Here is a 25,427-nt window from a genome sequence, read left to right as displayed (position 1 = left end):
AGACGAAGAAGCACCCGTGAAACCCGCCGTGGATGGCAAACAGCTCCCCCCCCGCGCCCACTCCTGGCAGAGCCAACGTGGTAACAGCGGAACCCCTGCTGGAGCTGCGCAGCCAGATTCGGGGAATGTGAGGGCCGTTTGCGAATACGCCGTCTCTCTGCTCCCTTCCAAGCTGCAAGTCGAGACCTGCTCAGCAGCTGCACCCTCTACGTGGGGGCGACTGAAAACCTGAGCTCCTGGAAAAGCTGTGCCCACAGCACTTGGGGACGGGGTCAGTGAGTGGCCTGTGCGAACTGAACGGAGTAAAAGCCAATCACTGAGGAAGGCCGGCCCAGAGAGCGCGCCGACCACGGCAACGCCCGGCCCAGCGCCCAGCCCGCAAGTGTGCCGCCCCCGCCACTGGGGCACGTGCCCGCGTCTGGAAACATGCGACTGAGCCGCCGGACCCCACACACGCCTCGCAGGCACTTCCCCGAGAAAGCAGAGAACGAGGCTCTGGTCCCGCGCCCCCAGGAGGCCCAGGGAGAGCTGCTAGGGTGCGAACGCGGACAACCTAGGGCTGGAGAAAAACACCCAAGGACGGCAAAGGGGTGGTCGTCCAGCTGCGGGAGTGCGGCGGCTCCGGTGGCCAGCTCTGTCCACCTGCCGCTCTTCTAAACCCGTGGGGCGCGGGCCGAGCGCTGCCGCGCGTCGGGGAGGCCGTGGGGGCTCTGCAGAGCAGGTCTGACCGCCGGCGAGCGAGCAGCACCCGACCAGACCGGCGTGTGACTGAGAAACCAGCTTCGCCCTAGCAGCGTGCTTGCAACACACCGGTTCTCGGGGGCTCATCCACACGCAGTGAATTCGCAGATCAGACCTCAGGACCAGGGAGGAGGAGGGCCAGAGCCCCGGCCGCACGACACCCCCGGGGGCTGCGGCCTCCAGTTTCTCCTGAGAGACAACACCCAGAGAAACCGCTCGACTTGTGTCTGACAAACTTTTTTAGCGCCAAGGAAAGATAACGGCATCTTAAAAACGCCTCTGGGCGACCACACACACAAATACATCACTGAAACACTCAGGGAGAGAACCCTTCTACGTCATCCCAAACTGAGAAGCAGAATGAAAGCCACGCACCACCATGAAGAGGCGGCAGCCCATGGCGAACTTGAGGCTTGGAATAGTGACAAAATTGAACCTGAGAGCTCGAGGGGGCTTTCTTGGATCCACACCGTACCGTCCCAAGGATGCCCTGCAGAAGGCAGCTGGCAGAAAGGAACTGGGCCTCGCTTAAAAGCTCTCCTCAGAGTTCCCACTATGGCACAAGGGGATCAGCAGTGTCTCTGCAGCGGCAGAGATGTGGGGTCAACGCCCCGCCTGACAACGTGGGTTAAGGACCCAGCGTTGCCACTGCTGTGGTAGAGGTCGCAACTGCATTAGGATTCAACCCCTCCTCTGGGAACTCCATATGCTCCGGGGTGGGCAAATATAAAAAAAGTAAAACAATTAGAAAGAGAAAGAAAGAGGAGTTCCCATCGTGGCGCAGCGCTAATGAGCCTGACTAGTGCCCGTGAGGATGTGGGTTCAAGCCCTGGCCTCACTCAGTGGGTTAAGGATCCGGCGTTGCCGTGAGCTGTGGTGTAGGTCACAGAGATGGCTCAGATCCCACGTTGCTGTGGCTGGGGCGCAGGCCGGCAGCTGTAGCTCCAACTGGACCCCTAGCCTGGGAACCTCCATATGCCGCGGGTACAGCCCTAAAAAGCAAAAAAAAAAGAAGAGAAAAGAAAGAGAAGCTCTTCTCACGAGGAGGAAGTGCAGAGAGCTCCGCTTTTCTAAACACGTTCATGACATACCTCAGAGCACCTCAAAGGAAAAAGACCCCCAAATCACACCACTTCAGAGTCAAGAGTACTCTAGGGCACGGACATGGAAATAAACCAAACCCTGAAACCATGATGCCGGAACATACTCCGCAGGCGGCTAAACTTAGGATGACAGAAATCCAGTTCCCCGAGGCCAGGGAGCCACCAGCATCTGCTCTCAGCACTGACGGACGTGTGAGCCAGGCCGCCCCATGGGAAAGCAGGTTGGCAGTTCCTACCGAAGCTGAAACACAGTCCCCACCACCCAGCGACTCCACGTCTAGGTCCACAGCCAGGCCGGGAACAGGCGCAGCCACAGCACTCGGGACAGCGACTGCAAGCCCAGGTGCAGCGAAGCCACGAGGAAGCCACGTCTGTGGCCTCTGCACACCACGGCTGCTAGGTCATCTCCTGACACACACGGTGCCGTGGAAGAATCTCACAGGCCTGACGCTGAGCAAAAATACCCGTACGGCTCTCCACACGCACCGCTGAAAGCAGAGCCTCTGGCCCTGGAAGCCGGCTCAGGGAGCGGTGGCCGCAAGGGCAGTCTCGCTCTGACGGCTTGTCGAGGGGCGCACTGCTGATTACGGGCGCCTGGCATGCAGGTCACATGCCGGTAAAAGGCGAGGCTCGGGAGGCTGGAATCTAGGAGGCGCTCCCGACGACACCAGGGTCCCTGGGAGGAGGCTTCTGGTCAACATGCTGGTCTGGACATGTGACCCCACTAAAGTCACCTGCACGAGTTTCAAAAAGCACGAAAAGGACAAGAAAAACAGAACAGGGACAGCGGCAGACTAGAGGCATCAGCGACTTTTAGAAGCTAGAAAGTACGCAAGTGGTCACTGACTGACTCACGGGAATGAGTTCCTGCCAAGCCTTTCTGGAAGTTAGGGAGAAGCACGGAAAGCCACCAACCAAAGGCAAGCTCACTCCAGCCGCCAAGCTCCAAGAACAGCTCGGGCCTGGAGCGCTAGGGACCTCCAAACCCGGCCTGGACATGGGGACGAAACAGCCACTTAGCCAAGTGCCCCTTGTGCAAAGGGCCAAGCCCTCTGCCAGCCAGGCCGCGGGGAAGGGCCATCAGTCCCCACCTCCCACAGAGACGGGGCGTCCCCAGAGATGCTGGCGCAGCTGAGGGCGGACGCGAGGACAGACAGAAAGCAGAAATGAAGAAAAAGTCTGCCCTCCGACCAGACTGTTAGCCCCTTCCACCCAAGGGTCCCAGGACAAACGCAGGTGGGCTTATGCCTCTGGGCAGAGCAAGGACTTTCCCTCCAGGGAGACGGACGGGCCCAAGAGGAAGAGACACACTGACTCTGACGTGGCGGGAAAGCAGGTTCACTATCTGTTCCCTTGGCGAGTCCGCCAGGAGCCGAACCCCGCCACACACGGGCTCCCGGTAAGCTCTGCAGGCTCTCACTCAAACCTACGTGGACAGCCGCTGAAATAAAGGAAAAAGGCCGGAAACAGAGGAAGTCAGAAGAAACACAAAATGTGGAGGCCAAAGGAGGTTGTCAAGCAACTGTCATCAACATCCTCAGAAAGACGAGAGAGCGCGTTCACGGAAGAAGACAAGGGCGCCAGAAAACATCACAGGAAAGAGCTCTTAGAAATTAGCCACACGCAGCAAGAGCAAAAACTCAATGGAAGAGTCTGGAGTGGACATCTCCTAGAAAGTATTAAAAAAAAAGGAAAATAGAAATAAAAGAGGATCCAATGTGTGTTAGTCCAGGAGGCCAACATCTAACTAACAAATTTCAGAAAGAAAGCACAGAGGAAATAAGAGGGGAAACTGTCAGAGAATCATAAGGACAGTTCCCAGAACGGAAGGCTAGAAGGTTCCTAACTTTATCAAGCACCCAGCACACCACGCTAGACAAAAAACTAAAACCTTCTAGAGGAGGACACATTCAAGGCTAAGGGATCAGATCATTCAGCTTCCCGAGAGCCGTGCTGGAGACAGACAAGGGGCAACGGCTTCTCAGTCCTGAGGGAAGACGACCTCCAGGCCGGAACTCCGCACGCACGCGGCCACGTGTGAGGGAGAAGTAAAGGCATCGTTCGGAGACAAAAATCTCAATTTTCTTCCCATTCACCCTTTCTCAGGAAGCCACATCCTGTCGAGGAGCAAGCCTAGCAATAGAGATGTTGCCTCCAGGAACCAGGCATCCGACATGGAGCTAAGACACGACCATGCAAAGAACCTACAGGTGCCCTGAGCAGCAGCAACTCCAAGGAGCCATCAGGTGTATGACTGTACGGAGACACAGGTACCACGCAGGTAGAAGGTGAGAAGGTGGAATCAGCAAAGAACAAGAAGCAAATGAACAAGAAGCAATTACAGATTCTAGAAATCTCAAGGCACTTAGCCACTGCGCAGCACAGACCGAGCAGCGTCTACCAGCTCAGGCCTAAGGGTGTGCACCCTGCATGCTGACCTCACTCTGGAAATAAGATGGAAGAAGGGTCAGAGCCAAACTCATCTTTCCCACTGTAAAAAATGCTAAAAAATCCAAAGCCAGCAGGTAAGCATGTTACTTAGAAATACCAAAAGCAACACTAATGCAGGGTTGACCCACTAAAAGGAGGCGGCCAAGAATCCCTAATCCTCAGACCACGGGTCAGGGCCACAATTTCTGGACGTTATCAACAACGAAACTGAAGTCGTGCGAAGGCTGTTGGCTGGGCGAACACAAATGGGAACCAAGTGATCCCCCACGGCCTCGTGCGTGGGGGTCCGCCGCCTGCGCTGGGACAGTCGCCTTTTCTCAACCAGGCCGAGAAGCCAATCAACTGAAGCACCCAAACCAATCTGCTCCAGAGAAATGCCTTTGGTTCTGCATCTGCCAACCCCCTTCCTGGCCAGCTTTTCACCCACAGTAAGACGCCGAAGTGGAAAGGGGCTCTTACTGTGCCTCCAGAGAACACAAAAGAGCTTCATTTCAATCGAGAAGCACAGGCCACCCAGGAAGTACCCACATGTCTGCCGTGCAAGAGCCCCCTCCCCGTAAGACTCCTCCTCGCATGTGACCTGAGGCGACAATCGTACCTTAATCTCATTGTCGTTTGCGAAATTGCCAAAGGACGCCATGATTTTCGGGACGGCTGCAGCCAAGGTCTCCTGAACAGACTCCTCAGGCCTCTTGCTTGTGCGCGTCAGGCAGGGCAAGAGGTTCACCAAGTACGGCCTGCCAGGCGAGAGGAACAGCGATTACTCCTCCGCCTTCGTGAGACAGAAGCAGTTAGTTTAGCACCTGCCAGGGAGAAAACAGTTTTTACAAGCACGAGTGGTTCCTGGGAAGCAGAAAAACCCCAGCTAGAGGCTAAATGCAGAGGAAGCTCGGATATTGGGAGATACTCATCCCGCAGTACTCCTAGAATCTCAAGGACTCTCAAAGGCTTGTTTCAAAGATCATTTCAGTAAATTATAAGTTATTAGGAGTTCCCGTCGTGGCGCAGTGGTTAACGAATCCGACTAGGAACCATGAGGTTGCGGGTTCGGTCCCTGCCCTTGCTCAGTGGGTTAAGGATCCGGCGTTGCCGTGAGCTGGGGTGTAGGTTGCAGACGCAGCTTGGATCCCGTGTTGCTGTGGCTCTGGTGTAGGCCTGTGGCTACAGCTCTGATTAGACCCCTAGCCTGGGAACCTCCATATGCCGAGGGAGCGGCCCAAGAAATAGCAAAAAGACAAAAAAAAAAGTTATTAAAATACACAGGTTTTAGTCAGTAAACAACAGCTAATATAAGAAAACACCATTTTAAAAATGAGAATAAAGCTTCCTTGAAAGGGAGCATTACAAAACGCCTTCTAAGCGTACACACTGAAGGAGGCCATCAGGAGGGGCCCTGGCCCTGGAGAGAGAAGCAGAAGACTGCGCAGGACGGCAGAGGCGAAGTCAGAGGGGGACGAGCCAAAGCCACGGGACATCCCCCCACACTGGGTGGTGACAGCAGCCTCTGGTGGCGGGATGGACAGCACGCAGGTGCACGCCTTGGACAGGACAGGGAGGGAGGCAGGCCCTACAAAGGAGACGAGCTTTTGCAGACCCAAGGAAAAAAAACAAACCGGCCATGTGAAAGAAGTCAAGTCAGCCAATGAGTCGACGGGGAATGTCTGAGCTGATGGGGGGTCACTGAGGGTGAGCTCCCCCGGGGCCCTGGGGGGGAGCCGGGTTGCATGTGAACAGCTCTGGGAAATAAGTGGAGTTTGAGTAAGGCAATGACACGATCCGCTTGTGTTTTTTAAGGTCACTTTGCCTTCTATGTATAACGGGGGGTGGGGAGGGGGGGTTGCTTCATAAATATGACCAAGTTTTCAAAATAAGGATAGTAAAAGAAAAAGGTTATAATAAAAAGAAATTCCCTTAGTGACTGTATCTCTAATACACTCAGACCCAGTGGAATAGGTCATTGTTTCATAATAAAAGGAAGGTTCCTGCCACTCCAGGGTCGGGCCAAGGGTCTGTAGGAGTCGGCACATCTCGCTGGTGAAACTGTGATCCTGCTTTTGCTTTCTGACCCATTATGACCCAACTGGTCCAGTCAGTCTCAACTCTGTTCGCTGTTTCACGTGGCTGTTTTTAACCACGTGCCAGGCTAAGGCGTATTCTCCCTAACCCTGCAGTGAGCAGCAATGAGCCTGGTACTCGCCCTTGAACTACCTGCTGAGCATCTTTTCAGCAACTACCACGTGCAGACACGTGGGCAGTCTCCCGAACATCTGGGGAAGGATGGGTAGAAGACGACTGCGCACAACGATGAAGGCGCCAGAGCTGGAAGCGCTCCGGAGGAAAAGGAACGGGGCACGCTCGACGGCACCTGGAGAGGCGGAGGTGGGCACTCTAGACAGGGTGGACGGGGGAGACCTCGAAGGAAGAGACACTTGAGCAGAGATGCAGAATCCACAGGACCTGGGCCCCCGCCCAACAGTAGTAACAATCCAGAGCTACAGCTTACCTGCATTTCTGAGGCCGGACCAGGTGAGCCAGCTCAGCAAACCTCCACAGCGCAGCACGTAGGCTCCGGGGAGCACCGTTCTGGGTGGATTTAAGGCGCAGTGTGTTACATTTAAGAGGCACAGACACTAGTCACCAAGGGGACTTCAATGAACGAAAGCAGTTTCTTCATTTTTAATTTCTACTTTTAGAGAAAAGGCCATTTAAATGTGTGACTACTTTTTTGGAGTTCCCGTCGTGGCTCGGTGGAAACGAATCTGACCAGTATCCATAAGGATGCAGGTTCCACCCCTGGCCTCACTCAGTGGGTTAAGGATCCGGCACTGCCGTGAGCTGTGGTGTAAGTTGCAGACACAGCCTGGATCCAGCGTTGCTATGGCTGTGGCATAAACCAGCAGCTACAGCTCCAATTCGACCCCTAGCCTGGGAACTTATATATGCCGGGGGTGCAACCCTAAAAAGACAAAGAAATAAATAAATACGTAACTACTTTGGAGTTCTCCTGCGGCTCAGCGGGTTAAGGATCAGCACTGTCCCTCAGCAGCTCGGGTCTCTGCTGAGGCTTGGGTTCTTTCTCTGGCTGGGGAACCTCCACATACCACGTGCACAGCCAGAAAATAGATTAAAAAAAAAAGACTTAAAAAAATGTGTAACTACTTTTGAAACTTTAAAGTCTATTAAACTGCAATTATAGACATTTAAAAATTACTATTTTAATTTCCATCTCATCCAATAAATGAAGAGTAATCTTTTGAAGAAAAGTGAAACAATAAAGTCTATTTTACTGAGTAGCATTTATTTCCTTGTAACATTTTTACTTATTAAATAAAAGATAAAATTTCACATACGCTGCTCAATACAGTGAAATAGTAGCATTTTTTTCTCTAATGGAAAACAAAAGCCTACCTTTTTAATTTCCTTATAAAGTTCTAGCTGTAACCTCGGAAGGTTGGAATCCATCAAAGCCTACAAGAAAATATACGAGATCTGTTCGTGGAAGGCACATTCTACTAGCGGTCGTAAAGAAAGGCAACTAAAACCTGTTTTGGGGCAAAGTAAAATGTAACAGCAACTGAACTAAGAACCTACCATTAAAAAAGAAGAGAGAGGAAGTTACTGAACAGACTAGATACAGCTCATTCACTTGAATTTTAAAAATATGAAAGGAAAAAAATCTCTCATTACAATCAAATACTATGTAACATCAAAATTAAACAGCAGATAGTTCAAATTCATTCTGAAGTTCTTCTAGTCCATTAAAGCACATTCTGTGGATGATCCAGCAACACCAATGCCCTGGAGCCCGCGGGGGCAGCAGGTGGCTCCAAGATCAGAGCCCCCGCTCTGGCGGGGGACACCGCCCTCGATGCAGAACCCAGGTCCCTTCTTGGAGGTCTGGGCCTCCCTTGATGCACAGGTGCTCCCAGCCCCAGGGCCCCAGCAACGCTCCGAACCCGCTAGAGCCATGGCTAGCTCCCCACCGCACGTGCCTCGCCCCTTCTGCACACTTACAGGCCAAACCAAAAAAACGGCCACACGGCCACCTTCGACTCAGTAAGAATGGCTGAGGGCAACCACTACCAATGACACAAAGTCCACGTCAGACACGGCTTAAGACGGAAAACCCTCTCCTGCAAAATGGTACTGCCAATGACTTGCCCACCAAGAAGAGAGGACAGACTGGAGTTCCCCGGTGGCCTAGTGGTTAAGGACTCAGTGTTGTCATTGCTGTGGCTCAGGTTCGATCCCAGGCCTGGGAACTTCCACATGCCCCAGGCGTGGCCAACAGAAAAAAAAAAAGGAGAGACGTAACCAATGCTCAATCAAGAAGCCCTCTTCCGGACTTCCCGTCATGGCACAGTGGAAACAAATCCAACTAGGAAACATGAGGTTGCACATTCGATCCCTGGCCTCCCTTAGTGGGTTAACAATCTGGCATTGCCGTGAGCTATGGTATAGGTCGCAGAGGCAGCACAGATCTGGCATTGCTGTGGCTCTGGTGTAGGCCAGTGGCTACAGCTCCGATTCGACCCCTAGCCTGGGAACCTCCGTATGCCTTGGGTTCGGCCCTAAAAAGCAAAAAAAAAAAAAAAAATTAAAATTAAAAAGCCCTCATCCTGCCACATGATACACAGCATGTGATGTCTATAAACCAAGCTGCTCTTAGTAAAACCCATGTTGGTTCAGCAAGCTTGAAAATTAAAACAAGGTCACATTCTGGGAAGTTCTCAAGCATAATAATGTCTCAGAAAAATTTTAAATCCTAATTCTGCTCTTTCAGTTTGTACTAAAATTCCTTAAATGAGCACACCAAAATAGACAAACATATACTAAAACTCTATTTTGCCAGTAAAGTTTTGTTTCACTCTACGAATGTTTTATAAACCAACATCAAGGAGTTCCTGTTGTGGCACAGTGGAAACGAATCCAACTAAGAACCATGAGGCTGCGGGTTCGATCCCTGGCAGTGCTCAGTGGGTTAAGGATCCGGTGTTGCCCTGAACTGTGGTGTAGGTTGCAGACATGGCTCAGATCTGGCGTTGCTGTGACCTATAGCTCCAATTAGATCCCTAGCCTGAGAACCTCCATATGCCATGGATGCAGCCCTAAAAAGCAAAAAAAAAAAAAAAAAAAAACAAGCTTATTTTCTTGTAAGAGAAAAGTAAACCTGAAACCCCTGATAACAGCACTGAATGGAGTCTCACAGGCCCGGGTGATGGTAAGAGACCATCTGAACCCCCGCCCCCTACCCCACCTCCACACACAGTTGCCAGGTCCAACCCACGATGGCCACCTCTGCGTCCTCGCTCACACCCCCAGTGCCTCTCCCCAGGACCAGGCAGGTCTCTCCTGGCTCCAAGGCAGGCTCCACATCACCACCAGGCTGCTCTTCCTAAGCAAAGTGCTCCCCCGACCAGTTAAAAATCCGCGGGAGCTCCTCATTTTCTTCTCTCTCTACCGAATAAAGCACAACCCCCGGACCTGTTCCTCCGCACCTCCATTCTCTGGCAGCAGACACGCGGTCACCGACCTCTGCGCGCCGGCAGTGGTGCAGAAGGCCCTGGACCTCCTCACTCACCTAACAGCCACCACCTCCAGGAAGCCCTCTCTGCCTCCCCAGCAGAAATCACCTCCGCCCGCTGACTGCCTCGCGTTGCCAAGAAACATCTCTCGGAACTCAGAACTTACACCACGTGTTGAGTTACTTCTGTACAAACAGGCTTCCCCACCTGAGACTAAGTTGTTTGAAGGCAGGAGGAAACTGTTGAGCTGAACCAGATCCCCAGTGCATCTTCCTACGTAAAGGAAAAGCAAAATGTGCCCCATTTTCTTGGGCCACCCAGAGTCTGGTCCTCATTCTATGTAATAATACTCAAAAAAAAAAAAAAAAAAAAAGGAGGAGTTGCCGTCGTGGCGCAGTGGTTAACGAATCCGACTAGGAACCATGAGGTTGCGGGTTCGGTCCCTGCCCTTGCTCAGTGGGTTAAGGATCCGGCGTTGCCGTGAGCGGTGATGTAGGTTGCAGACGCAGCTCGGATCCCGTGTTGCTGTGGCTCTGGCGTAGGCCAGTGGCTACAGCTCCGATTCGACCCCTAGCCTGGGAACCTCCATATGCCGTGGGAGTGGCCCAAAGAAATAGCAAAAAGACAAAAAAAAAGGAAAAGTCCAGGACCTGGGAGTTCCCTTGTGGTGCAGCAGGTTAAGTATCCAGCATTGTCACTGCAGCAGCCTGGGCTATTGCTGTGGCCGGGTTTGCCCCGGCCCCAGGAACTTCCACATGCCATAGGTGTGGCAAAAAAGAAAAAAAAAAAAAAATCCAGGACCTGACTCCTAAGCAAGCATTCCTGTGCTCCGGCTCATCCTGATACAGGGGCCGAGGCCTGTCCACGTTCTCCCAAGCCTGCGCTTCCTCTGCCACCGTGAGAGCACATCAGCCAGACCCTGACGCTACCCTGGCCTGCTGGCCCAAAGACTAGTGCGCCTGGGGAAGCAGACATCTGAGCACCTCCAACTCCACACGCCCGGCTTCAGGCAGAAGGAAGAGGTTGAGAGAGGCTGAGCCTGCCTTATGTCGAGGGTGTGACGTGAGCGGTGGGAAGCTCAGCCCAAAGCAGAGGGAAGGGGACGCCGAGGGCAGACGGCCAGGAAGAGAACCCAGCACCTGCAGCTCTGGCCACGGCCACGGCCCCCGACCCCCGCACACACAGCGGCCCTTCCATCCAGCAGTTGCGGAAGCAGGCCTCTCTCTGCGGCAGACGGCTGCCACGTAAAATGACCATTTCTTCTGGTTTGTTTGGGGTCATACTGTTCTCTCGGCCCCTCTTACCCACTCTTGTCATGAAAAGGCATCCTATGGTACCTTCTTTAGGGTTTCTGAGGATCAAAGTTCAAGAACTGAAACATCAGAAAAAGCCCAGCCTGGTCCAGCCAGTGGGAATAATAAAAGCAGCAAGTGTAATGGAAAAAGTCCACCTGCAAACGTGCTACGGGCCCTGTCAGCCGTGAGTGGCCCACGGACCACCGGGCATGGAGAACAAGGTTCAGCGGCCACCGGCCACTCCATCCGTGCAGGAAGCGGGTGGAGCCACGGCACGAAACGCAGGGGGGGAGAGAAGACCAGGCGCTCCCAGAGGTGAAAGCCCCACCACCCCCCCTCGGTGGAGAAGCCAGGCCTGAGCGGGGGAGCACGGCCCCACGGAGCCCGCACGTGGGAAGGGCAGAGCAGCGTGTCGACGGAAGAATGCACGGGTCTCCCCATCCGTGAGCAGACCTCTCACCTCCCTGAGGACCAGCGGGCGGCAGGGAGAGGCTGGCCGGTCAGACGCTACGCACCCATCCGCCCTCACGCGCCACAGACACGGCGCCCGAGTCCCTCTCCAGCTAAGCGGGCGAGGCTGGGTGCTCGGGAGCAGGAGGCGAGGCGCGAGCGCGGGGCTCCTTCACCCCAGCTCTGCTGGCCCAGGTGCCTGCAGCTCCTCCAGCGAGCGAGGCAAGGGCGACCGTCTCCCCAGGAAGCTGGACCCGCGAAGGCAAAGGACAGTCTCTTGGCCACGCTCCAGAGAGGGCCCTGCGGGGACTTCCAAGAACAGCTTTGTTTTCAAGACCCTAAGAACAGAGGGACCAGCCAACCAGCCTCTGTGAGGCTGCACTTCTCGGTTCATCCGGCCAAGCATCCCTAGCAAGAGAGCCTCCAAGGAAAAGAAGACGCTATTTCACGGGTAGAGCTCCAACGATAAGGGAAAGAGAAGACGACTGGAAAGGTCTCATGAGCAAGGAGCATCTTCACCTTGACCCTGACCAAGAAGCCATTTTTGGAGAAGGTGTCGCGAGCTCTGCCAAGGCCTTCCTCAGCGCAGGTCCGCCTGAGCTGGGAACACTGCCTAAGCGCGGACACGAAGTTCCAACGGCCGGCTAAAGGTGGCCTAGAAGGCGCCCGCAATGGCAGGGGCACAAACCGGGGGCAGACGGAGAACAAGCACAGGTGTCCAGCACTTCAGGAACCGCGGGAGGCGGACTTCATCCCCACGAGCAGCAGCAACCGGAGGAAGCGAGATGTGGACCCAAGCTGCAGGGGTCGTGGGGACAAACCCTGCGTCGGGGGCGAGCAGCAAAGACAGCTGTCCCCCTCCCCCCACCCCCCACCCGGTGGCTCTGACTCTCCGGTTTCATCCACCTTTCCTGGGAACGCCAGCCCAGCTCCTGCAGAAGGCTCATCTTCGCCTGCACGCAGCACTGCCGGGCCCAGGCCTCAGGAGACGAGGAAGAGGGGCTTGAGACACGGGGGTGTTCCGCTCCCCGACCTTGGCCTTCTCAAGGCCTCGTGGTTTCGCCACAAACTGATGCCATCTCAGGAGGACCCAGTGGCCACCATCGGCGCCCACCCCTGACCTCTGCCCTGCGTAGGCGTGCAGCTCTTTGATTCAGCAGGTGCAGCCACCAGAGCACCTCCACACCACACACCGTCAAAGAAAACAGTGACAGCCTAAGAAAGGACTGCCACATCAGGGTCTCCTCTCCGAGCGACAGAGACTCCAGCTCAGAGACCGTGGGGTGCTTACCTTAATGACTTTGTTGAGGCATTCGTCAGCCACCATCCTGACGTCTGACTCTGCATCATCACTGCACAGCAGGAAAAGTTCCATAGCGATGCCCAGCAGTTTCTGAAATTCTGGTGAATTTCTAAGTAAAAAAAGAAGAGAGACTGTCAGAGTCAAAAGGAGCCCAAGAAGACACGACAGTAAGATGTATCCTATAGGGGATTCCGGAACAGAAAAAGGACAGCACATAAAGACGGAGGCTGGCAGCACATCAATAGTGATTTATGAGCTGTGAAAACGGCCCCACAGTAATGTAAGATGCTAATAACCGGAAGAGCCCATGCGGGTTATAGGAACACTCTGTACCAACTTTGTAATTTTTCTGGAAATCTAAAGCTATTCCAAAATTTTATTTTAATTTTTAAATAGAAGTTGTACTTGCAACTTCTCATTTTGTTTTAGTTTAAAAGTCTTAAAAAGACTGCTTTGTGTGTACTTTAACTCAATTTGGAAAAAAAAACACTGCGTGAGATACTTAAATCCCAGAGAGCCATCTACCCTCTGCCAACAAGTTATTTGACAATATTCCTGGACCCTGGAAAATCAGTATACCCACAAAACTTTTACTCCTTTCAATCTTGCCTTCGACATGTTCCAAAGCATGACCACAGTTCACTGGGCAAGCTCTGCTTTTGTTGCTCTATCAGTGTCACAAGAACTGGAATCTATGCGGTTTGTAAATGATTTTTAAAAGTTTAACTGGGGAGTTCCCGTCGTGGCGCAGTGGTTAACGAATCCGACTAGGAACCATGAGGTTGCGGGTTCGGTCCCTGCCCTTGCTCAGTGGGTTAACGATCCGGCGTTGCCGTGAGCTGTGGTGTAGGTTGCAGACGCGGCTCGGATCCCGCGTTGCTGTGGCTCTGGCGTAGGCCGGTGGCTACAGCTCCGATTGGACCCCTAGCCTGGGAACCTCCATATGCCACGGGAGCGGCCCAAGAAATAGCAACAACAACAACAACAAAAGACAAAAAAAAAAAAGTTTAACTGGGAGTTCCCGTCGTGGCTCAGTGGTTAACAAATCCGACTAGGATCCATGAGGTTGCGGGTTCCATCCCTGGCCTTGTTCAGTGGGTTAAGGATCCGGCGTTGCCGTGAGCTGTGGTGTAGGTTGCAGACGCAGCTCGGATCCTGCGTTGCTGTGGCTCTGGCGTAGGTCGGTGGCTACAGCTCCGATTCGACCCCTAGCCTGGGAACCTCCATATGCCGCAGGAGCAGCCCAAGAAGATGGCAAAAAAAAAAAAAAAATTTAAAAAAGGTTTAACTGAAAGGGCCTGCTGTGCAGTTGTGATCCAACTGGCTAAACACAGCCGAGAGAGGCAGGGCCGAGCACGCAAAGCTGATTTCAGAGCTCGGTGAAGTGTGGCCAGGCAGTCACGCAGCCCTGAGCAGAGCTGCTGCTCTTCAGACACCCAAGATCAGTGCTGTTTCATGATGTCAAGTGAGGACAGGCTGAGATGGAGGACCCGTCCCCCTTTCTCTCTACCTCGTAGCTCCTACCGACAGTCAGAAGAGTCATGAGCCTAAGACAAAGCAGAGGGTCCCATCAGCAATGATGAAGAAATACAGGCAAGAAACAAAACATGTGCACAGCAATGGTTCAGACCGCATCTCCAGGCACCCCAGCTGTGAACAAAGGACTGAGGAGGAGGCCAGCTCTGGGACGCTGGCGCCACCCCCATCACTCAAAGTGGTGCTGTCTACGGAAAGGTAACGTGAGCCACAAGTGTGATTTTGTGCTTCCCAACAGACACAAAGAAAAGGAGAAACAGGTAAAAGTAATTCTAATAACACATTTCATTTAACACAACATATCCAAAATATTATTAGTTCAACGTATCAACATGAAGAAATTACTGTGATACATAACAATCTTTTTACAACACACATCAACTCAGACACAGAAGTGCATCAGAAATATTTTATTTGTACAGAGACTTCATAAAATTCACAGGCGAAAAAAATAGGTGTACTTGCAACTAGGAGATAAATAAATCCTGGAGAGTTAATGCAGTTTGGCGACTACAGTCAACTGTACTGTATCTTAAACTTCAAAGTTGCTAAAAGACGAGATCTCAACTGTTCTCAAAACACACAAAAGAAATAACAATGTGACATGATCATAACACTAGGGTCATCGGAATGCATCATACAAATGTATCAAACCAACAGTGCTATATGCCAATTAACTTCTCAATTTTTAGGGATTAATCTCCGAAATTTAACAATACCTTCTGCAGCTCAATACCCAAAAATGAACAACCCCATCAAAAAATGGGCAGAAGATCTAAACAGACACTTCTCCAAAGAAGACATACAGACGGCCAAAAAACACATGAAAAGATGCTCAGCATCACTCATGATTAGAGAGATGCACATCAAAACCACGATGAGGTATCACCTTACACCAGCCAGAACGGCCATCATCAAAAAGTCTACAAACAATAAGTGCTGGAGAGGGTGTGGAGAGAAGGGAACCCTCTGACACTGCTGGTGGGAACGTAAATTGGTGCAACCACTATGGAAAACAGTATGGAGATTCCTCAGAAAACTAAAAATAGAATTAGCATTAGATCCAGCAATCCCACTCCTGGGCATCTATCCAGAGAAAACCATGACTTGAAAAGATACATGTGGCCCAATGTTCATTGCAGCACTGTATACAATAGCCAAGACATGGAGATAACCTAAATGTCCATCAACAGAGGAGTAGATAACGAAGATGTGGTACATACACACAAGGGAATATTACTCAGCCATTAAAAGGAAAGAAATAACGGCATTTGCAGCACCATGGATGGACACAGAAATTATCATGCTAAGTGAAACAGCAATATCAAATGCTTTCACCGACATGTGGAATCTAAGAAAAGGATACAATGAACTTCTTTGCAGAACAGATACTGACTCAGATTTTGAAAAACTTATGGTTTCCAAACAAGAGAGGTTGGGGATGGCAGGAGGCACTGAGGGTTTGGGATGGAAATGCTATAAAATTTGGTTGTGATGACTGTTGTACAACTATAAATGTAATAAATTTCATCGAGTAATTAAGAAAGAAAGAAAGAAAAAGAGAAAAAAGACTAATTTATACACTATCTCTAGGAGTTCCTGTCGTGGCCCAGCGGTTAACGAATCCAACTAGGAACCATGAGGTTGTGGGTTCAATCCCTGGCCTCGCTCAGTGGGTTAAGGATCCCGCGTTGCCGTGAGCTGTGGTGTGGGTCACAGATGCAGCTCAGATCCCAAGTTGCTGTGGCTCTGGTGCAGGCCGGTGGCTACAGCTCCAATTAGACCCCTAGCCTGGGAACCTCCATATGCTGCAAAAGTGGCCCTAAAAAAGACAAAAATAAATAAATAAATAAATTATAGATATATATATCTCTAATGATGCTTAAACTAAATCAAATACTGATGTTTAAATTTTAATAAATATAGGGCTAATTAGGTTATCTATTTCTCCCTGAGAAAGCTTTAAAAGTTTGCCTTTCAAAACTAAGTGAATTAAGTCAAAGAAAAATATCATGATATCCTACCTATATGCAGAATCTAATTAAAAATCATACAAAAGGACAACACTGCAAATCAACTATACTTTAATAAAAAATAAATTTAAAAAATAAAAACCAAAATAGAATACAAATGAACTTATTTACAAAACAAAAACAGACTCACAGGTTTCAAAATCAAATTTACGGTTACCAAAGGGAAACACAGGAGGACAGATAAATTGGGAATTTAGGATTAAAATACACACACTATATATATATATAAACTAGGTAAGCAGTGAGGACCTACTGTATAGCACAAGGAGCTCTACTCAATACGCTGTAGTAACTATAGGAAAAAGCATCTGAAAAAGAAGGGCTACACCTGTATGTGTAACTCATTCGCTGTGCTGTACACCTGAAACTAACACAACACTGTGTGTCGACCGTACTCCAACAGACAATAACAATTAAACAGGGAGCTCCCTGATGGCATAGCGGGTTAAGGATCTGGCATTGGCACTGCAGTGGCTCTGGTGGTGGCTGTGGTGCGGGTTCAATCCCTGGCCAAGGAACGTCCACATGTGGCAGTTACGGCAAGGAAAAAAAGAAAAAGGAGTGAAAACCCAAGTTTTTATTTTCATGAGAAAGTTCCAAGTGCAGTTACCTGAGAGACTGTGCCACTATGTTTTCACATATTGTCAGACAATGATTCACACGATCTTTCTTGGTGGCTGAGAGCTCCTTCTTTCTAAAAGGAAAAGAAAAGAGGAGAGAAGTGAGCATGTGCCGAGTTATCCACTCCACCTGCTGCCACTTGGCGGCACGCGCATGTCCGGCAGCACTTCCGAGTGCCTGGGAGGAAAGCAGGCAGCCCGTGCTGGGGGCGGGCGAGCTCAGGAAGGGTTTCCCACCCAGCACCTCTCACTTCTCCAAAAGCCAGGGGGTGTTGCTAACACACTTCACTTCTCCACTTCGGAGAGAAGCAACTGCAGGGCGGGAGGAGTCTGCAAGTCAATGAAATACACCAATAAGACACCTACTCCGCCGACCAAGCTGCCCCCACTTCTCCAAACCACATCAACTGACTGCAGGCAGCACACCACTCGGACCCCACACTCTTAGGTATAAAACAATGTACAGAGAGTGGCTATTTGCCTCCATGCCCCAAACAGCCAGAAATAAATCCCCTTTCTCAAAAGCCTCCCACTAAGACTTCCGTCGAGATCAGATGAAAACCTACGGCTTCACGTCTTCAAGGCAGGAACCAAGGAAATCCAAAGAGGCGGCCAAGAAATAGAGCAGGCTTAAGAACTACATCCAAAAGAGAATCTGCGTGTTTCATGGTTACCGGGACGTGGTGCTGCAACTAGAAACACCTAAACCAGAAGACTACTGGGTTTTTGAGGAAACACTATTACCGAGGAATTTTAGAACTCAACTGCAAATATCTGTGACTAGTTAATACCTACTGCAACCTCAGGCTCCAAAAAGTACACCTGAAGGAAGAGGCTCGTAGAACTGTGCAAATCCAAGACACACCCTCCGCACAAGGCACTTCAGACCTGGCCGGGAAGAAATCGGACAAGGAAGAAGAACCTTCCGAGGGGAACGTCCCGAGCCAAGGACAGGCAGGGCCTGAATGAGAAGCCGAGTCCAGGGAGTTCCCGTGGGGGCGCAGAGGAAACGAATCCGACTAGGAACCTTGAGGCTGCGGGTTCAATCCCTGGCCTCACTCAGTGGGTGAAGGATCTGGCGTTCCCCTGAGCTGTGGTGTGGGCCGCAGACACGGCTCGGAACTGGCGTTGCTGTGGCTGTGGTGGAGGCCGGCGGCTGTAGCTCCAATTTGACCCCTAGCCTGGGAACCTCCATATGCTGCAGGTGCGGTCCTAAAAGGGAAAAAAAAAAAGGGGGGGGGGGAAATCCACAGCACGTGGAGGGGGGCTTCCTGAAGACGGCCCAGCAAGACCACCCCCACGTGAGCTGTGACTCCCTGTGTCCCACGGGATCGCTACCAAAACCCGTATCCGATAAAAGCCCCTCTTTTATCACACGAGGGAGGATACCTATGATTTAAAGTGTGAAGATCCGACTTTACCTTAGGACACCCCAACAAAGAGGCATTAACCCAAAACACCAGAAAAAGAAAAAAACAATCCTTCCAGTACCACCCCTGAGGGGTCAGGGCAGGGGTCAGCCAGCAAAAGCAAACAACACCCCTGCCCCATGCAAACACCAACCGCTTCCCCAGGCCCCACACAACCGGCCTCCCCCCGGGCTCAGCGGGGCCGGCACCGAACCTGCGGGGAGGGAACTCTGGCCTCAGCAGCTCAGCCATCTCAGTCATGCTCCTCCACCCTCAGCTCTTGCACATGGCAGGCTCCCTGCTCCAAATACCAAACCGCTCCTTCCCATCTTAGTGTAACCAATAAACACACCTGGAGGGTTACAACAACTACAACCATCGCATTTCCCTATGGAATTTAATTAGGCTGATGAGCTGACAGGTCAATCGGACTTGTTCCACGTGAAGAGTAAGTACGGAAGTTAAGGTGAAAATGCAAGCACCCTGCTCGGGGCAGGGACTGGGCGAACAGGGTGAGAGCTGTAAGAACCGTCCTGACCCTTCACCCATTTCGGGAGTCACTGAACAAACCCGCGTGGGCCCCTCCAAGTGTGTGAGGCCGCCGTCTGCACGCAGGCACCCATCAGTAGGACGGACGTGTGAAAGTCAAACGCTCGCCGCAGAGCACACGTGAAAGCAATGGGCAAAGAACCCCTTGTCTCTAAGTCAACTGTGCTCCAGTAAAATTACATTTAAAAAAAGGACACTTCCGAAAATGGGATTTCAAGCCCTCTCATTGCTTTCGGAATTATGTTACGATTATACTTGAGAGACGGGAACCAAGTGAGGGAGGCCTGGACGCCCCAGGAGTTGAAAACAGTCACTCATGGCACACGCTCTTGCTCTTCGGGCTCACAAGTACTTTCACACCCGCACGCCGGGCTGGCGCCTACGCACCCCTCCCGGCGAACAGAAGTGAGGTCTAGAGGCCGCCTGGCCTGCAGGAGCCGGGCCGTAAATGGCCGGGCAGAGGTCCAGGCCTTCCGACTCCTCATCAGCTGCTCTTTAGCCAACGTAAGTACTCAACTAACGTGAGCGTGGGCCTAGAAAACTAGGATTCTCCCACAAAGAGCGAAGAGGCGAACACCAAAGGTCACTTTGAAATTACACTTCATACCTAATTTAAAAATAAAAGTACTGTTTGATTAGGGGAACCGCGGCCTAAGATCTCCCCACTACACCGTCTATATCACAGAAACGGGCTGCTAAAGCCTTTCTTACTGGTGATTTAACTGAATACTGTGTTACAATTAGTAATTAAAGAAGGTGCAATTCAAAATCCAATCTGTCATGCTAAGTGAGAAAAGTCTGACACGAAAAGGCCCCATGTTTAAAAAAAAAAAAAGGAGTTCCCGTTGTGGCATAGTGGAAACAAATTTGACGAGAATCCATGAGGATGCAGGTTCGATCCCTGGCCTCACTCAGTGGGTCAGGGATCCGGCATTGCCAAGAGCTGCGGTGTAGGTCGAAGACGAGGCTGGGATCTGGTGTGGCTGTGGCTGTGGTGCAGGCCGGCAGCTGTAGCTCCAAGTCGACCCCTGGCCTGGGAACCTCCATATGCTGCAACCCAAGGGCCCAGTACAGGCTCTCAGCTGGAAGGAATCCCCCAGGTCATCTAATCCAACCCCCACCGAAGTCCCCGTGCCCAGCAGCCGGGAGCTCTCAATGCCCACCACAGCTCAGCCGGCAGCGCTACAACCCACTTCACAGCCACACGAACGCTCCGTGGCCCTGAGAAGGGAGGTCCTACTGCCTGCCTCAGCTACACCTGGACGGAAGTAAGCAAAGGAGGCCTTCCCTCCCAGATGCCGACGGTATTAACAAGAGGAAGGAAGGCCTGATCACCTACAGCAGAGCTTTGCAGACTTTAATGTGCACATTAAAACGCATACTCTTGATTCAGCAGGCATAGGTTGGGCAGAGGTTCTTATTTCTGATAAGCTCCCAAGTGATACCAAGTTGCTGGCCCTGAGACCACACTCTGAGCTGCATGGATCTATGGTATATCTCGTCTCTTAACACGTATTCTAGCACCGGAGCCGATTCGGTTTAACACAATACTGAACAGTACCTTATACTGTGTTTTCTTTAGCCTTCCTGTTGTCTGAATAAGACTCCCATTCCAAGGGAGCTCACCAAGGCGCTGGCTCACCCGCAAGGACCAGAGGTGATGGGCATGGGGCCTCTTAAGCTGGAGAGAACTCGGGGCAGCCCACTAGAAAGCCAGGACAACACAAGACATTTGCCTTTACATCCCTATAAGCTTTTCTTTGAAAAAGAAATTCTAGGGATTTCCCTTGTGACACAGCAGATTAAGATGCCAGCATTGTCACTGCAGAGGCACGGGTTCCACCCTGGCCCAGGAATTTCCATCTGCCATGGATGCAGCAAAAAAAAAAAAAAGAGAGAGCAAGGAAAGGAGGAAGGAGGGCGGGAAGGAAAGAAAGAAGGAATTCTACAATATTATATCACAAATAGTACCAAGTACATGTACTGCTATGAAACAATGTCTTTGATGTATGGCTAAGTGAAAAACAGTGTGAGCTCCTTTAAAAAAGGACATATTTAAATGCTTGTGTGTGTATTGCAAAATCAGAAAAGACAAAAGAAACTTAACAACTGTTATTTTTAGAGAATGAGACTAGAAGAGCTGAGAGGAAGGCTTTGCATTTCATTTTCTGTGCTATTTGAAGATGTTGTTACAATGCATATATGTAACTTCTATAATTTTTTTTTAAACAAGGGTCCCCACCAGCAGCAGTATGGAAGTTCCCAGGCTAGGGGTTGGGCCACAGCCACTGCAGAAGCAACGCCGAGTAGTTATGCTGTGAGCCACACGGGAAGTCCAACTTTTATAATTTTTAAAGCTAGTTAATAAAAACCAACTGAGACCCCTGGCCAGGGAATGTTCATTTGTGGCAGGTGTGGCTGTAAAAAGAAAAAAATAAAAAGCAACCGAAAAAGAAATGCTTGCCAAAAGCAGTCCTATCATATGTAATCTTGGGGAGGGCAAGCTACAGCCTGCCTGTTTTGGCCAGACTAAGAAATGTTTTCACATTTTCAAAGCAGCTCACAAACACACACACACACACACACACACAGCAAAGAATCACATACTTTATGATGAGAAAATTATATGAAGTTCAAATTTCAATGTCATTAGTAAACGTTTAGCAGAACAGAGGGGCAGGCATTCATTCATATACGCCTCTGGCTGCTTTTATTCCGCAGTGGCAGAGCTGAGCGCTTTTGCGACAGAGACATAGTCACAAAAGCTGAGATATTTACCGTCTCACCATTTATATAAGAAGTTTGCCAAAACCCAGGGATCAGAAATCTTACTATTGCTAAGATGTCAACACTACCCAAACTGACCTCAAATTCAATGCAATTCCTATCAGAGAATCCTGGCTTCTCTGGAGAAAATGACAGTCTGGGCGTTCCCGCTGTGACTCAGTGAAAACAAATCTGACCAGCGTCCATGAGGATGTAGGCTCAATCCCTGGCCTCGATCAGTGGATTAAGGATCCGGCGCTGCCATGAGCTGTGGTGTGAATCACAGATGCGGCTCAGATCCCTTGTTGCTGTTCCCACGGCTGTGGTGTAGGCCAGCAGCTACAGCTCCAATTCAACCCCTAGCCTGGGAACCTCCATATGCAAAGGATGCAGCCCTAAAAAGATGAAAAATTCAAAAAAATTTTTAAAAAAAGATGACGATCTGACTTTACAATTCAAATGGAAACGAGAGGGGCCCAGAACAGCCAAGACTATCTTGAAAAAGAGTAACGCTGGAGGACCCAGATTTCCTGATTTCAAAGTGTGATCCATAGTTTACGTCACAAGTGATCAAGACGCTAGAGCACTGGCTGAGGACAGACACAGGGACCCACGGGGTTGAACTGAGTCCACAAGCAAAACCATACACTCATGAGCTATTAACCTTCAACAAGACGCCAAGACAATTCAACGGGAAGAGAACAGTCTTCGCAATAAATGGCACTGAAACAACTTGACAGCCACAAATAAAAAAATGAAGCTGGACTCAAACCTAAAATCATCTACAAAAATTAACTCAAAATGGGACGTTCCCGTCGTGGCTCAGAGGGTTTGTAACCCGACTAGTATCCATGAGGATGTGGGTTCAATCCTTGGCCCCGCTCCGTGGGTCAGGGATCCGGCATTGCTGTAAGCTGTGGTGTAGGTCGCAGATGCAGCTTGGATCCCTCATTGCTGTGGATGTGCTGTAGGCCAGCAGCTGTAGCTCCAAATCAGCCCCTAGTCTGGGAGCTTCTACATGCCTTACATGCGGCCCTAAAAAAGAAAAAAGGCAAAATCAAAATGGATCAAAGCCCTAAAATGAGAGCTAAAATTAGAAAATTCTTAGAAGAAAACTTAGAGAATTCTGTGACCTTGAATTAGACAACAATTTCTTTGAGGTACCACCTAAAGCACAGCAACCAAAGACAAAATAGAAAACAAGACTTCATCCAAATTAAAACCTTTTGTCCTTCAAAGGACAGTATCAGAAAGTGAAGAAACAAACCACAAAACGGGAGGATACAAACCATGCATCTGACTAAGGGTCGAGTACCCAGAATACGAGAAAGAACTGTTACAGTTCAACAATAAAAAGACAAATAACTGAACTAAAAAAATTGGAAAGAATGAGAACAAGGGCTTAAAAGTCAAGTGCAAGAAAGCGGCTGGGTCCCTGTGTTGCACTTCCTCAGACAGACTTATTTTCATCTCACAATAAATCCTTACCTGTTTAATTACTGCAGCTGAATTTTCCGTTATTTGCAGTTGAATGTCACCCTAACTGCTAACACCAACTATGGCTAAATTAGGTCACGCTTAGCAGACAGCAATGAACAAGTTCTGTTGGTTCTACCTTCACAATGCTTCACTTCCCAGCTTGCCACCGCCAACATCTCACAGAACCCACGTCACCTCTCAGCTGATGACGCCCAGAGCTTCCTAACTGGTTTCCTGCGTTGCCCACACTTCCCTCACTCAGGTCTCAGCCATATTCATTTTAAAATGGAACTACAAGTTCCTGTCGTGGTGCAGTGGTTAACGAATCCGACTAGGAACCATGAGGTTGTGGGTTCGGTCCCTGCCCTTGCTCAGTGGGTTAACGATCCGGCGTTGCCGTGAGCCGTGGTGTAGGTCACAGACGGATCCTGCGTTGCTGTGGCTCTGGCGTAGGCCGGTGGCTACAGCTCCGATTGGACCCCTAGCCTGGGAACCTCCATATGCCGTGGGAGTGGCCCAAGAAATGGCAAAAAGACAAAAAAAAAATACATAAATAAAAAAATAAAATAAAATGGAACTAGAATCCTCCCCTCCTTGGACCAATCCCTCCACTGACTTCCCACCTCGCTTAGAATAAAGGCCAGTGTCCACCCACCTTGAAGGAAGCGCCTATTATCGGGTGCTGCACTCTCTCCAGCCCTCTGACCTCAACGCCTACCAAGTCTCCCTCTCATTAATTCAATGCGCCAAACCTTCCTCCTCCCGCTCCTCAAGCAGGGGGGTCTGGACCTGTCCCCCCATCCTGGAACGCCCCTCTGCCAGACACCTTCATGGCCACCCCCGCCTCTCCTCTGGTGGTTACCATCCCCAGGGTCCTCTCCGGGACACCTGTCTACCTAAAACGCCAATACCTTAGTGACGCTGACACCTGCCGGCCCCTCGCCCTGCTTTGCTGCTTCTCCTTCACTGATCACTGCCCAGCACACTGCACATTTTACTTAGGTATCCTGTTTACGGTCTGTGTCCCTCACTAAATCTAAGCTTCATGAGGACAGGGCTTTATCTGCCCACTGCTGTAGCCCTGCAGCTATGTGGACAGGGGCTGGCACAAACCTTTACTGATGAATCAACAATGAAAGGTGGGGGAAAACCAGGTGGGAATCTGAAGGAGAGTGAGAAGGTGTCAACTGCCACATGATTGCAGTTAGGACCAACCCAAGCTCCAGCACTCCCCTGCACACCGGCCTTGCTGAGACCGGCCAGCCAGTACCACCCGGAACCCCTGCATCCTATACGCTGAGCTGAGAGCAGGCACTCAAGAGTCTTCAACTGAAACCCACGCATGGCTGGTGCCACTACAGTTCCACAGAGAGCAAGAGCCATAAAAATAGAACAGTTACTTTCTAACTGCTTTTGGCCAATCTTATTTCGGGGAGTGGATTTTTTTCAACTGAAGCATCTGAACAGAAATGCCAAGATCCAAATCTGTAAGCAGGGAGTTCATTACTCAAAATTAATGAATACTTGCTTTCCCAAAAAGCACATAAAAATATATTCATGCATTTTATTTAAAATAAATATAATTAAGCCCACTGCAGTTGGTTTCAGAGTGTGCTCAGAACCTTTCAAAGTTAGTATTCTGAAACACTTTTGTTTTTAAAACATTTTATTTTATTTTATTTTTTGTCTTTTTGCCTTTTCTAGGGCCGCTCCCACGGCATATGGAGGTTCCCAGGCTAGGGGTCGAATCGGAGCTGTAGCTGCCAGCCTACACCACAGCCACAGCAACGCGAGATCTGAGCCGCGTCTGTGACCTACACCACAGCTCACAGCAACACTGGATCATCAACTCACTGAGCAAGGCCAGGGATCGAACCCACAACCTCATGGTTTCTAGTCAGATTCGGTAACCACTGAGCCATGATGGGAACTCCTAAAACATTTTAAATCTATCTTCATGTACATTGGTGGGATACACCAGGGGAAAGGGTAACAGCGCTTGCCTCTGAGAATGGAGTTAGGTACCTGGGAGAAAAGAATGGGAGCTATTTTACTTACTTTTTGCAATTTTGGAATTTGTATCAAGTGAATGTGTTATTCATGCAAAAAAAAAATCAGGTTCCATTTAAAATAATTCAATCATACATTTCCTTACAATAAAACAGTG

The 25,427-nt window shown here is 50.4% G+C and overlaps 1 protein-coding gene across 3 annotated transcripts in view; it reads right to left on the bottom strand.

The window, feature by feature from the left end:
* The window catches only part of HTT (huntingtin), a 117,831-nt gene that overhangs the window by 89,761 nt on the left and 2,643 nt on the right, over positions 1-25,427 (bottom strand). For all 3 annotated transcript variants that reach the window (XR_007137427.1, XM_047798267.1, XM_047798268.1), the window contains exons 2-6: positions 17,048-17,131; positions 12,857-12,977; positions 7,704-7,763; positions 6,799-6,878; positions 4,894-5,032 (exon numbers count right to left, since the gene is read on the bottom strand). Coding sequence is in view for 2 of the 3 variants with exons in the window: in XM_047798267.1 (XP_047654223.1) it covers positions 4,894-5,032; positions 6,799-6,878; positions 7,704-7,763; positions 12,857-12,977; positions 17,048-17,131 (484 nt within the window). In the remaining variant the exon portion in view is untranslated. The remainder of the gene's footprint in view (positions 1-4,893; positions 5,033-6,798; positions 6,879-7,703; positions 7,764-12,856; positions 12,978-17,047; positions 17,132-25,427) is intronic.

Source organism: Phacochoerus africanus, chromosome 10 (genome assembly GCF_016906955.1).
Source record: "Phacochoerus africanus isolate WHEZ1 chromosome 10, ROS_Pafr_v1, whole genome shotgun sequence".
Taxonomy (NCBI): domain Eukaryota; kingdom Metazoa; phylum Chordata; class Mammalia; order Artiodactyla; family Suidae; genus Phacochoerus; species Phacochoerus africanus.
Note: the sequence above shows the minus strand (reverse complement) of the source record. Positions and strands in the feature narration are given on the sequence as shown.